Genomic DNA, 14,887 nt, shown 5'->3' with positions numbered 1-14,887 from the left:
AAGTACATGAACATTGGAGTCACGTACTGGAGGTGGTGATAGAGTGTGTCCGACCCTGTCCAACCCGACCGGAGCCTGAATGTCGGACCCATAAGAGCCACCCGACTCGAACTCGACACGTTGTCGCGTCCCGTTGGGTTTGGATCCGGTAGCCATGCTCTACAGTGAGGCTCTCTGTAGCATAGACCACTCAGCATCTCTGATGGTGCAGAGGTGCACAGAGTGGATGGCATCTGTGTCCCAGTCGGTGGCCACATCCAGCATCCAAGGGCACCAGGAAAGGGTGGTCAAAGCAGCAGATGAAAGGGCCACCTCTCAGAGGGCACCGGTGTCACCCTTTTGCCCCTTACTCCCTCTGACTCAAGAACCATCTGTGTGCCAAGGCCCTGTGTCAGAGGCAGCCCTTCTAATGACACAGGTGTGGCAGCCTGTGAAGGAACCACCACGGGCATTTCCAAGGTGAGGGCAGAAGCCACAGGCATCTCAGTCAGAGGCAGAGACTGGGGAGCAGGCCACCTCTCCCTCATCCTCTGCCACAGGGAAGAGTAGAAGCGTTAGGAAATGAAAGGCACCACGCAGTTGAATTCACTTAGTGTGTCACCTGAGTGCTGTTTTGCACATTTGTCTGTTCTTGTGTTATTATCACAATATAACTTGTTTCTTTTATCACTCGGATATGTGTGTTATTGAGGTTTCATCTCAGATGGAGAATGTAGCAATATTACGTGCCCATACCTTGTGATGTTGGATAATGTTGGTGGAGGAACCCTCAATCTGCATGCTCATGGCTGCCCCAATGGGACCTCGCAGTTAAGGGTCAAAGCAGTATGATAGCTCTTTATGTTGGAAAGTGAGTTTTGGGGTCATCAGCCACAAGGGCTTGGGGACAATCAGGTGAAGTGCTGCTAAATCAGTGTGGCCCTTGCTGCCACGTCAGCCGAAAGTTCACCCTGAGGTCTGAGATAGTGTCGCAGGGCATCCTCTGCTGCCTGGTCGCCGGCCACCTCTTGAGCAAGCCCTTCCTCCTCTTTCTCCTCTTCTTCCTCCTCCAAAGTGGAGTGGTGTCCCAGTTCCTTCTCTTCATCCACTTCCAAGCTTCTTTGCATTGTCATGTTGTGCAGGGCACAGCAGACAATGATACGGGACACTCTGGCTAGCTCATACTGGTCAAGGCAACGGAAGCACATCTTCATGAGGTCAAAGGTCTGTTCAGTGTAGGTCTGTGTTGGGAGATGGTTCTGTTTGTAGCGCCTCTCTCTGTCTGTGTCAGGTTTTCGGACGGGCATCAGGAGCCACCTCTTTAGGGGATAACCCTTATAGCCCAGCAACCACCCACGGAGTCTGGATGTGGGCCTGAAGAGGTGTGGCACCTGGGACTCTCGCAAGATAAAGTTGTCATGACAGCTGCCCAAGAGCCAGGCACTGACCTGAAGGATTCGCTTCAATGAGTGATAGCCGTTTCTGTTCAGGAATCTGATTTTCTGGTCTGTCAGTGCCTCGATGGCTACATGGGTGCAATTGGTGATGCCCTGGATCTGAGGGAATCCATCGATGGCAGCAAAGCTCAAAGCCCTCTGTGCCTGCATTGGCCCATCTGTGTCAAAGTGGATGTAGTCTCCCACCCTCCAGAATTTGACCGTGACCTACCTGATGGAGTGATGAGCTCCGACTGCGAGATGCCGCTTAGGTCCAGAGCTGATCAGTGGTTGACCCCAGTTGCATGGAAATTCAGGGCGAGGGTGACCTTGACAGCTTCAGGTATGGGACTGCCAGGGGGCTGCAAGCTTCAGGTCATTGTGGATGAGAGCACATAGATCCGAGACCATCTGCCTGGATAGGGATAGCCTCCTACGGAAATGGAGCGCTGTCATTTGCAGGGGAGCTGACTCCTGGGCAGTAGACCTGATGCCTTGGGCAGCGTCTTCTGCTCATTGCAGCCCCCCACTGTGCTTCTCTGGCCTCCTGCTGTCCAGGAGGTTTCATCTGTTGAAGCTCATCCAGGTTGTTCTGTCCAATGTCAGAATAGCCTGTTCCCACCTAAACTCCCTCAGCTGCGGTTTGTGCATTCACCAAGCCTTCCCCTGCTAACCACAGCTGCCCCAGTGACGCCAGCAGGCTCATGTCCTTTCCAGATTCCTACCACTCACCACTGACAAATGCAAGTTTTACAGCTCCAGCAATGGCTACTCTGTGGCAACTTTGAAGCAGCTGAGCTTTATTTTGGGCCTCTGCATCATGCCCAACAGTTCACGTGTTCTACACCCTGCCGTGCTCCAGACATTTTCCCGTGCCCTTCCATTGAAACTCACAAACTGCTCCTGACAAGCCTTTTAATGAGCTCCACAATGAGCTCAACAGGCGATTAATTGGAGGCATGCAGGTTTCCTGTTCCCTCCCTCCTGGCATCCCTTTAAAAATAGCTTTGTGTTCCAGAGGCGGCTTCCAAGAATGCAATCTTCAAATCGCGCATGCATCTACTTCCGCTCGCAATGGGCTTTCTTATGTCCATGCCCCCAAAACCAGTGCAAATCTAGTGCCAAATTAGTAATTAAAAACAGCAGAAGAGACTAAACATGGAGGGTTTTTTAAAATTAAAATCTTGACCATTATTCCAATTTTTGAGACCATTTATTACTGTCTAAACTTAAAAATCAACATATTTTAATTAATTCTCAAGCAACTAATCTTGTGTACAAATAGTCGTTTGGTAGTACAGAACTTGAGAATTGCTGAAAATAGGGACATGTTGTCCAAGATTTTCGTCTTGCACTCATCAGGACAACACACAAGAATAACCAATGTAAGGGAATACAACAACTTATACTGCATGAAAAGGGAGTGCTGATTGGTTGGCAAGTGAACTCCGATTGGTAGAGGCAACCAATTTAAGATTGTCAGTACGGCTCGCAGTGTGGCGCATTTGCGCGTACTAGAAGCTATATATATTAATACACAGGGCCCTGTACTTTGCAGACAGAAAGAACATGTACACACATAGCGCCTGTTTCAGCTGAACAGAATAAGTGACAGCCATTCGCTGGTTCATTCCTCAGGGCAATGCCTTGACCAATCAGAGTCAAGCTGCCTGGTTTAAATTTCAAACAAAGCTTGGCAGTTAACTGTCAGTCACCGTAAACTGGTGCATTCTCCATGGCAATGCCTCTATCAATCAGAGTTCACTTGCTAACCAATCAGCACTCTCTTCTCATGCAGTATAAGTTCTTGTTTTCCCTTACATTGGTTATTCTTGCGTATTGTCCTAATGAGTGCAAGACAAAAAGCTTCAAAAACATGTCTCGATTTTCAGAAATTCTAATCTTGTGTAGTCATTCCTTCACCTGAAATCCTAACTCTTCCGCTCGAACTGTCTCCTACCATTGGGCTCCAAAGTCTATTAAATTATGGATTAAAAATAATGTGGACCGTGAATCAAGCGTAGCCTACACATCTGAATTCCTAAAAGTTCTGTGCCAGGAGTTTTGAATTGTTAAATGTCCCCCATAAGTCAGCCAACTAGGCAGTCCTCAAAAATTGTTTTTGTCCTTCCTTGGTCCAACTACTGAAATCAATCATTCTTCTGACTCTCCAGAGAACTGTGCTAAATAACTGACACTATTTTAACTAGCACGGAAGGTTTCATACCTCACTCCACCCCTTCTATCAGATCTGATATTACATTTGGTCCAAAGATCACAAATCTCTGCTATCACTCATAAAATCTTTTCTCTCACATCTTGATCAAACTGACGCATCTATGTCAATTCTAGCTCTATTTGCAATTTTGTAAATTCCTAAACATAACATAAAAAATGTCATCTGCTGTCTCACTTTCCTCAAACTGCTCCTTCTGGTCCCTCAACAAAGCCATCTCCCATAACATTGTTTACACCCCTCTTCCAACCTGATGATACAGCTGCTAACTCTCCTAAGAGAAAGCTGATCTTTTTGGGTTATTTCCTCTTCCAACTTTAATCTCAGTGATCTTGATAAAGAGCCTTGCATGATGGTTTCATTCTGTTGACCATTATGACTGACAGGAAGTGTTATCCCTGTGAAGTCTGTCACATTCTCTCGTCTTTCCAGTTTTTGTGGTAATCCTCCCATATTCTCAAAATGCACAATTCCAAACTTATTCCTATCCTATGGCATCTCTTCAAACTCTCTTACTCTCAGTCCTTCTCCTTGTTGGCCTTCTGGTGTTCTCCCTCCCCTAATAAACTGGCTACAAGCCTATTGCTCTTGCACTGGATTTTGTAAGTCGATTGAAAGCGGCATTAGCATTCAAATTAATAATTACCTGTAATGTTCTGGCCTAACCTATGTATGGTTCACAACATGGTCATTCCACTGATGCTCTTTTTCTAAGTAATGCACTCTGGAATTCTTCTCTTAAAAACTTTGGTGGATAATCTGCTATTGGCTGGATAGCTCCGCAGCCTCTGAAGGTCTGGCACATTACCCTTCGGCACCAAGATTCTTCTCAAATTACTGTAGTTACGCTTCCATTGATGGCTCATCATCTGACTCTTTCCATTGATTAAGGGATTTCCAGTGCTTATCAGTGAGACAAGAAGGGATCCTGCTCATATTAACTCATTATATAGGTTAGCAAACAGAGTTATCACCAATTAAGGATGGTGGGTGGGCTGTCGAAACTGGAGGGCCAAAGGAGGCCCACCAGCACTGAAGAAGCAGCAGGCTGCCTTTTCAGGTAAGGAAGAGAGAGGGCACTTCAAGACGGCAGCGCGCTCTCTCCAACTTTTTTAGCTTTAAAGTAAAAAATACCCATAGCAAGCTGCCCCACCATTGTGGAGGGGAAGCAAGATAAAGTTGTCATGACAGCTGCCCAGGAGCCAGGCACTGACCTGCAGGATTCGCTTCAATGAGTGATAGCCGTTTCTGTTCATGAATCTGCTTTTCTCATCTGTCAGTGTCTTGATGGCTACATGGGTGCAATTGGTGATGCCCTGGATCTGAGGGAATTCATCGATGGCAGCAAAGCTCAAAGCCCTCTGTGCCTGCACTGGCCCATCTGTGTCAAAGTGGATGTAGTCTCCCGCCCTCCAGAATTTGGTATCCGTGACCTACCTGATGGCGTGATGAGCTGCTGACTGCAAGATGCCACCTGGATCCAGAGCTGATCCATGGATTGACCCCAGTTGCATAAAAATTCAGGGCGAGGGTGACCTTGACGGCTGCAGATAAGGGACTGTCGGGGAGCCAAACATTCAGCACTCCTCCTTCTCACATTCCACTTCTCCCTCATCCGACAATCTTTTCAGGTTTAAAAGCTGCAGATGGTATAAGCATGCCCCCTCTTGTTTTCTCATCTCCCCTCACCAACCCTTGTGCCTTTCCCCTTTCAGATTCCTAATACAGGGGTGAAAGAGGCCAAAGACCAAAAGGTCTGAAAATTAGTGGCCTAAGATAAAAAAGCTGAATTTTTTTTTTGACAATAAATCATGTAATTATAGCACTGTTAATGATCTGTAATGAATGCAAATGCTTCCAGATCACTTCAAATGCATTGGCCGCTTGCTCCCCCAACCCCGGTTGGCCACTTGCTTCCCCCACCAACCCAGATGACTGCTTGCTCGCATCCCCCTGCCGCTTCTGGTTGTCTACTCATTGCTTGGTGCATGGTGATGTCATTATGTGCACGTGCGGATTCATACTGGCAAGCTGGCAAGTGTTTGCTCGCACTGATGACATCAGCGATCGCTCTGCACATGCTCTGCATTGTCAGGAGACACAGTGTTATTTGAAAGCTGGTCTTTTGGTCAAGGTCAGAAAGGAAGAAGCCAATGGCCGATTTCCAAAACCCCAATGTCAGAAATCCGCCATTTGGGGAAATTTCTCATCCCTGCTAATAACTACGGCCTGGCCAGGCAGTGGTGAAACAGCAATAAGTGGAAGAACAGGAAGACAGTGATGAAGAAGAAACACCGTCACTTGCTCTCACACTTGCGCCAACAGCTCAAATTCTGACATACTACATACTTTAGAGGGTGGCTTAGAGGTGGGATCTGCACGCGTGAGACACTGGGCATGCCTGCCCTGCAGCCAAGGCAGGGGACAAGGGTAGCACAGGTGCCCGCTCCCCGGAGGGTGAGGTTGCACGCGGGTTCTGCAGCATAGGACTCAGATGAGGACTTCGATGGGGCGGCCTACAGAAGAAGACAGATGGGTATGTGCATTGGCAAGCCTGCCGTAAAGACTGGGTGCAAGGTTAAGGTGCATGGAGAGGTCAGGCACCAACTTGGCAAAGAGATCTGTTCAGAGTTTGGAGCCCATCCTTTCCAGTGTGGAAGTGGTGGTCAACTCCATTAACATACTTGCAGACCCAACCATGATGCATCATCTGATGGCTGATGTCTCAACTTCCATTGTAGCAGAAGCAGAAGCCACTGTAACTGGCTGTTACAGTGGAAATTAAGACTGAAGTCATGCAAGCTCAGCTTGTTGCCACACAACCTCAGAGCGTTGCCATGCAAGATCAGACTGCTACCATCTTTGCTGCAGATACAATTTTTCAAAGGGCTTGCAGGGTGTCACAGCAAACCAGCAATCTGTCCTCCAACAGATTACTAGACACTGTCCTGGGGGAGTGGCAGTGGCTCTGTAGAGCATTTACCTGCTGTCATCTCTCAAGATGACAGCTTTCATCCTCCCACCACTAATACTCTGCTGGTATCCTTGATGTTGCCCGTCAGCTAGCCAGTCTAGACTGCTGCCACTCATGCCAAGATGGTGCATTCTGAAGCTGCGGGGTCCTGCAAGGCTTTCCCCCACTAGCCATGCTGCAGCCACTGAGCTAGCACTGCGTAGAAGTAGGCCAGGCAAAGGTGTACAGAAGACAGGCATAAAGGGAATGCAGAGTATTAGTTGATGTTTGTATGCAATATGGCTTTATAAATTTGGTTTAGAATGTTAATTTTGTGGTGCTTTTATTTTTGCATTGTGGCCAAAGCTGTGATGGTCAGTAACAGAGGGACGGCAATGTGTGGGACTGTTGTTGAATGGAGATTTGAGTTGCATTTACTGTAATCACAGTCAAATGAGTTGATCACGGTCTGCCAGCTAGAAAGTGGCTGTGTTGGCTGCCTCCTCCTCTTCTGCCAAAGCCGGTAGCTGCACAGCTGGTGGCAAGGGCTGTGCCCACGTGATAGTGAGGTTGTGCAGCAGACCACCACCACAAATTTTGGCACGGGCTTTGTCGAATACTGCAGGGCTCCTCCTGAGCAGTCCAGGCACTGGAAACTTTATTTAAACACCCCAATAATCTGCTCTATCACATTTCATGTGGCAGCATGGCTTTTCTTATATGCATGCTTTTCATGTGTGCGTGAGCTGCACACCGGGCTCATGAGACATCTTGGGAACGAAGAGCCCTTGTTGCCCATTAGCCACCCTCTGGTTTGTTGTGGTGGCTCAAATGCAGATGGCACAGCAAACTGCTGCAGATTGAAGGCATCATGACAGCTTTCATGATAGTGGTTAATGACCTGCTGCATATGGTCACATACCAGCTGAATGTTGAGACAGTGTAATTACTTTTGGTTGCGCTACATCTCAGAGTTGAAATGCTGCTCCCGCAAAGCAACGTGCGTGCAGTTAATGACACCCTTCACCATGGGAAAGTCTGCAATCCTCACAAAGCTGTGTGCTCACTCTGCCTTCTTCTATCTGGCAGTAGAGAACAAAATGTATTCAACTCTCTTGGAATACAGAACCTCAGTGATCTCCCTTATGCAGCAGTGGATAGCAAACTAAGAAATGTTACAAATATAACCAGCTGCAGCCTGGAAGGAGCCAGATACACAAAATTTCATGGCCGCAATCAACTTCATAGTCACTGACAATGCCTTCCACGGCCTGCTTTGAAGATCTAGTTGTGGCTGCAGCAGGTGGCAAATTTCGATGAGGACATCCTTATTGATGTGGAGACATCTGACACACAGGGCTGAATTTTATTCGTGCGCTGCGCTCTGCAGCAGCACAGCGCGCTTTGAACTCAGCAGCCTTCCGACACGGAAGTGCCGCCGCACAGCCCCCACGATATTACATGCGGGGGTTGACTTAAATAGAGAGGACGGAGTGGCCGCCCCCAATGACGTAGAGGGGGCAGCTGCCCTGTGCCCGGCAGCAGCATTCGGCGCCACTGCGCAGGCGCCATTTTTTAAGGGCTTCATGCCCTTCAGTAACATTTTAAAATTTAAAGGTTTCGATCGCCATGAAATGAAAATAGATTTTAATTTTAACTCTAAATCCTGTCTCCCACCCCACAATGGGTTATTTATATATTAATTGCCCTCTCCCCCCATAATAAACTTTTATTAGTATCCCGAACTTTCCCGCCCAAAATTTGTTCCCTTTGACTCTCAACCCCTTCCCACCATTCCCACAGCCAATAAAAATAGTTTTACCCATTCCCCCAACCCTCCCGCCCTGAAAATTTTATTCTTCCCCCCTTCCCACCAGGTTCTCATCTCGGAACTCCGTACAGAGTTCCGATGGCGCACGAGGTGCGTTCGGCAGCCGTAAAATCGGCGTGGGACAGTCGCCGCCTGCTGGTAAGTTAATTTAAATCTCATTATTGTTCATTTAAATATTCAGATGAAGGCCCCGCTGCTTGGCGACGGGGGGCCGCACCGAGATCTCCCCGCTGCCGGAAATATGCACGGGCTCTTCTCGACATCAGGGGTCGAAGCGGGCCTCTCCCCGCTGAATTTTACGGGCTCGTCTGCCACAACCCACGCGTCGAGAGGCTGGTAAAATTCAACCCACTGTTCCTACTACTGCACTCATATCTGGGAGCAAGAAGTTTGTACAGATTTCGTAAAGTCGAGACAAAGTCCTACAGCTAGAGCCACACTATTTCCTGTAAACTTCAGCAACCTTAAACCACTTTGGAAACCACCAAACACTACTGCAATCACAACAAGAGCTGGTAGAAATCAATAAGTAATAACCTGATCTTCCTTTAAATAGTGTTGGTGGGGGATGCTTCCTGCTGTTGAATGTATGTTCAGCTATATGAATTTAAGAGAGGACATTAGCTGGAGTGCTGAGCTCCAAAATGGCAGTGCTGGTGTTAAATCAGCATCACACACTGATTAATGTCATGATCTGCCTACAGTGCATACTTCCAGCAGAATGCTTGTGCTCTAATGCCATCACCAAAATGTTGTCCAGCGCAACAGCACCAGGAGAGTGTGCGCGGATCCCATGGATGCCATTTTGGAGGCAAAACGGCACTCGCGGCGCTGATAAACTGGGCGCGACATAGCCAAATTTCTCTGTGTTTATGTTTCTCTGTTTTATCAATACTACTAAGGTCAATGCACTCTGAAGTTTTATCTTCCTTCTAATCTCCAAATATACCCCCCTACATGCTCTTCTTCATCTCTAAGTGCTCATTGTGTTCAAACTAAGCTTTATTGCAGAATCTTTATTATTCCATATGGAGTTCAATGTGGGAAAGTCTGAGGTCATCCACTTTGGTAGGAAGAATAAAAAAGCAAATTATTATTTAGATGGAGAAGGACTACTAAATACTGCTGTACAGAGGGATCTGGGTGTTCTTGTACATGAAACACAAAAGGTTAGCATGCAGGTGCAGCAAGTAATTAGGAAGGCAAATGGAATTATGTCCTTTATTGCTAGGGGTGGGGGGGCGGTTAGAGTTTAAAAATAGGGAAGTCTTGTTACAACTGTACAGGGTGTTGGTGAGGCCACACCTGGAATACTGCATACAGTTTTGGTCCCCATATTTAAGGAAAGATATACCAGCATTGGAGGCAGTTCAGAAAAGGTTCACTAGGCTGATTCCTGGGATGAAGGGGTTGTCTTATCAAGAACGGCTAAGCAGGTTAGGCCTTTATTCATTGGAGTTTAGAAGAATGAGGGGTGATCTTATTGAAACATATAAGGTTCTAAGGGGACTTGACAGGGTAGATGTTGAGAATATGTTTCCACTGGAGGGGGAATCTCAAATATAGTTACAGAATAAAGGGTCACACATTTAAAACCGAGATGCGAAGGAATTTCTTCTCTCAGAGGGTGGTGAATCTCTGGAATTCTCTTACCTCAGAGAGTTGTGGAGGCTAGGTATTTAAGGAGGAGGTAGATAGATTTTTGAAATCTCGGGGAGTCGAGGGTTATGTGGAGCAGACATGAAAGAAGAGTTGAGGCCTGGGACAGATCTTATTGAATGGCGGGGCAGGCTTGAGGGGCTGAATGGCCTATTCCTGCTCCTATTTCTTATGTTCTTATATTCTTTCTCAGGACTTACAAAATGTGGGACTCCTTACAGTCCACAGCCTTATCTTCCTCATATTGTCATCAAGCTATTTATCACGTAATCTGTACTTCACCTTGCCTTCTCTTTCATAAGTTTTTCAACCATGGTGTGGTTCTTGATTTCTCAATTTTTAAAAAATTCTTAGAGTCACGACATATTTTATATCTAGGACGTACCTTAACATTTCCAATGGGTTAGTTTCATGAACTTGAATTCCACATTTTGGACAGTCGTTTGTGTCTTCAAAATGTTGAACAATACAACTTTTGCAAACTGAAAAAAAATGAAAGGTATTTGAACCTACTGCTTATTGTAATAGCAGTTAAAATCATCTTTCAGTTGAAACATTTTATTTTAGACAAATCATTTCAACAATGTTTGCATTTCTGTTATAATTTATAATAGACAAAGGGCAAAATGTAACTGCTTTGATCCAGTACAGTTAAAGTGAAGGTGCAGTTCTTCCATTTGTCACTCACTTCTAAGTGTTATAACGAGCTGTATTTATAGGCTAGGAACTACACTGTGTGGTGTTATCATACAAGCACTTTCCTCATTTGTGTGAAATTGCATTGTTCACTATTTTAAATGTATCTAACAGCTCTCCTAAAACAGCAGACAAAGCTATTTCATATGAGCACATTAAGCACAATCATATTGCACAGTATAATTTCTGGTCATATTCTTACCAATTATCAAGCACTCTGGCTACTTTTTTTTTTACTTTAAAACTGTTTATCTGTGGCATCGTGGGGACGGACATTGTGTAGAACTCCTCACAGCCTGTCAGCAGCTGCTGAGAAGTTCCAGTCTTCCTAGATTGTCCATTTTTAAGTTTTCAGCTAACACACTGAGAAACTGAAACAAATCCTACCTTTAAATTAATAGCTGTTCAAATTTCAGGAGTAGCTTTATTATTGCAATATTGATGTTGTACAACTAAAAGGAGCAGCAAAATAAATCAATTTCGAACAAACATTTTAAATATCTTTCTTCAACTTAACAGTTTTCCGTACCCATTCTGTCTCAATTTTTTTTACTTAACTTTGAATTGATTTCTACCTGAAATATACTTAATCTAGTACCATTTTTGTAGAACAAAAAGTTGGAAAGTCATATATTTTATCCAGGAGAGACACTACAAAAATGGAGGAAGGAAACAATTATAGAGGAGTAGGGTACTGGTGCTGCTGGCCACCTTTGGTTTTGAAACCAACAAACAGCATAAAATGGGAGTTTCAAAAACAGGGACCTTTCTAACTTCTTTTCACTTTCGAAGACCCAGAACAAAGCACAAAAATGGTGTCACTCTTTCAAACTAGCTTCATAGAACATAGAATATTACAGCGTAGGCCATTTGACCCAGCTTCTAAAAAACCTATCATTAAGCCCTATTCCATTACCCTTTATTTTCAAAAGAAACATTTCAAAGATATTTATCCATTTCCCTGGTCAGGGTGGGGTGGGGGGTACGACTTGGAGGAGTTCTGCATGTAGTGGGAGAAGTCCACTGTGCCTGGAGGCACAGACTTTCCTTGTTTGGCCAGGAGCAGCACTCCTGCCTTTCTTGATCCCACAAATTTTTTTTTTATACCTTTCAACACTTTGCTGGGTGTCTGCAGGTTTCACAGGTCAGAGCGAGAAAAAGCAGTGTTTACAAATTATATATGAAGGACCTGATTACATTCTCTCCAGTAGTTCTCTACACTAGTAAGTCTACAAGTCTGGTCCAATGATAAAACTTGTTCTAACTGTAGGTCGGTGGTAGGGAAATATAGAGACAGGTGGGGATGTGGTAGGAATATGGGATTAGTGTAGCATTAGTATAAATGGGTGGTTGATGGTCGGCACAGACTCGGTGGGCCGAAGGGTCTGTTTCAGTGCTGTATCTCTAAAACTAAAACTAAACTAACTCTGACGTCTAGCCATTAAAATTTGAATGACAGCATATATTAATGAGGTGTTTGTCAGACTTAGGGATGCATCAACTGCCTGGCATTAACATTGCTAGGAGGTGATATCAGAGTGGTGAAAAAGCCGATCAATTTTAATTCCTGCCGCACCTGGTTTCTGCTGGTCGGAAGGAGTTAAAATACGCCCTAGTTCTTATTTGACTAGGTTGATGGCTTTTCTTAATGATTTATGGGAAACAGTAGAATAGGATCACCTATATACAAAATTACAAAGTAATTCAAAGAAATCTTGAAATTTACAACATGAAGGAGGCCATTTGGCCCATTGTGTCCATGTGGACCAATAAGTAGTCTTCCATCCTAATCTCACTTTCCAGCTCTTGGTCCATAATTGTGCAGGTTACAGCAATTCAAGTGCACATCCAAGTACTTTTTAAATGTTATGAGGGTTTCTGCCTCTGCCACCCTTTCAGGCAATGTGTTCCAGATCCCACCACTCTCTGGGTGAAAAAAACTTACCTTCAAATCCCTCTAACCTTCTACGTCTTACCCTAAATATATGCCCCCTGGTGATGGACCACTCAACAAAGGGGAATAGGGCTTTCCTGTCGATTCTATCTAGACCCCTCATGATTTAATATTGTTACGGTCAAGCGAGGAGGGGTCGAAGGCATTCCCTCTTCTCCCTCTCCTTGTTTGACCACAACAGGTTTAATTCTTTCTTGAAGTGGATGTACTAGACAAAATTACAAAGTAATTCACAGAAATATTGAAATTTACAGCACTTTGAGTACAGGAACAAGGATTTAAGTACAGGAGCAAGTTACACAGGGCCTTGGTGAGACCAGATCTGGGGTATTGTGTGCAGTTTTGGCCTCCTTATCTGAGGAAGAATGTCCTTGCCAGGGACGGAGTGCAAAGAAGATTTACTAGGCTGATTCCTGGGATAGCAGGATTGACATATGAGGAGAGATTGTGTCGACTAGGCCTATATTCACTAGAGTTTAGAAGAATGAGAGGGGATCTCATAGAAACCTATAAAATCCTAACAGGACTACACAGGCTAGATGAAGGGAGGATGTTCCCGATGGCTGGGGAGTCCAGAACCAGGGGTCACAGTCTCAGGATGCCGGGTATGCCATTTAGAACCGAGATGAGGAGAAATTTCTTCACTCAGAGGTGGTGAACCTGTGGAATTCTCCACCGCAGAAGGCAGTGGAGGTCAAGTCATTAAATATATTCAAGAAGGAGATAGATACATTTCTTAATGCCAAAGGGATCAAGGGATGTGGGAAGAAAGCCGGAACAGGGTACTGAATTAGACGATCAGCCATGATCTTTTTTGAATGGCGCAGCAGGCCCGAAGGCCCAAATGGCTCCTATTTTCTATGTTTCTAATTCAGTAGGTTTTTGATTACTTACTTGCTATGATCATAATAAGAACCAATCGGACAGGTTTTCTTGAGTTTAACAAAGAGGTTAACTTTATTGTACCTAAACCAAACTAATAAAAATAATAAACAACGCACCAACTTTCACTCACACACACACACTAGAGGTTTACACACACTCAAATAGGTTACAGAGTGGGGAAAGGTAGATTGGTTGAGTTAGAGTCCATGGAAAAAAGGGGTATACAGTCCGTGGCATTTGCTGATTCGGCTGGCTTCTAGCTAAATTCGACAGTCCTGAGGCTTTTAGTTTAAAGAGGCAGATGACTGGTTCAGTGGGTCTCTTGGAGACAGTGATGCAGATGATTTCCTCCAACAGGGTTTCTGATTGTAGCCGAAGTATGCAAAGGTGGTCAGTCAACAGATAGGATTTGAAAGCTTTCAAGCTGGAATGGAGAGAGAGACCCCCACTCTGGTCTGCACATGTTAGAGTCCAATTGTTTCTCCTCTCTCTGCTGCAGAAAGACACAAGCTTAAAACCACAGATGGGGAGGGGCTTGTCACAGGACAGTCACTCAGTCATTCAAGCATAGTAGTTAACAGTATTTCTCTCTTGCTAAAACGAGAAACTACAAACAGTTCCCTTAAACTTCCTGGGTCTTGGTTCTGGCAAGGATATGAGCAGACATTTTGTCTCCCTCCTCACAAGCATTGCAGTGTAGGATACGGTGTTGCAAATTAGGTAGCCATCTTAAGCTGTCATCAAAGTCATCCTTTTAGCTGGTCTTTTTGAAAATGTCTTTTAAAAAAATATACATTCAGATCTCCAGTCGATGGATTAAAGAAAATTATCATTCAACAAAGCACACTGGCGTAACATCTACCCACCATGCGAAATGAAATGTGACAACAGGAACATTTCATTATGAGGTCACAAATTAAAAAGAAACCGTACACGCACATTTATCAGTCTCACTGTCTATGCTCTAATTTTTTTTTATATCCGGTATTGTGTACGAGCACAACTGGGAAACTCCCAGTTTTGACTGAGCTCAATCAGCTTGTGCTCCAGCATACACTGAATTTCCTCGTATATTTTACTTTTCCAGTTTCTCGGTGGCAGTGAATTCAACTCTGGATTCAAAGTTTTTAATAACTTTGTGAAGATCATCCAGTGCTTTTTGTACAAGGTTTTTCCTATGCTCCACCAGGCCAACAGCTTGCTTTGCAGAGCACCTTGCAAACCAAATGTCACCTGGTAAAACGGTAGCTTCATTTGT

General features: G+C 44.9%; 1 protein-coding gene across 6 annotated transcripts in view; it reads right to left on the bottom strand.

The window, feature by feature from the left end:
* pcgf5b (polycomb group ring finger 5b) overlaps positions 1-14,887 on the bottom strand; it is a 232,994-nt gene that overhangs the window by 89,361 nt on the left and 128,746 nt on the right. For all 6 annotated transcript variants that reach the window (XM_068052579.1, XM_068052584.1, XM_068052583.1 and 3 more), the window contains exon 3: positions 10,480-10,576. In XM_068052579.1, coding sequence (XP_067908680.1) covers positions 10,480-10,576 — 97 coding nt within the window. The remainder of the gene's footprint in view (positions 1-10,479; positions 10,577-14,887) is intronic.

Source organism: Heterodontus francisci, chromosome 20 (genome assembly GCF_036365525.1).
Source record: "Heterodontus francisci isolate sHetFra1 chromosome 20, sHetFra1.hap1, whole genome shotgun sequence".
NCBI lineage: Eukaryota > Metazoa > Chordata > Chondrichthyes > Heterodontiformes > Heterodontidae > Heterodontus > Heterodontus francisci.
The sequence above is the reverse complement of the archived record's forward strand: the minus strand, read 5'-3'. Positions and strand labels throughout refer to the sequence as shown.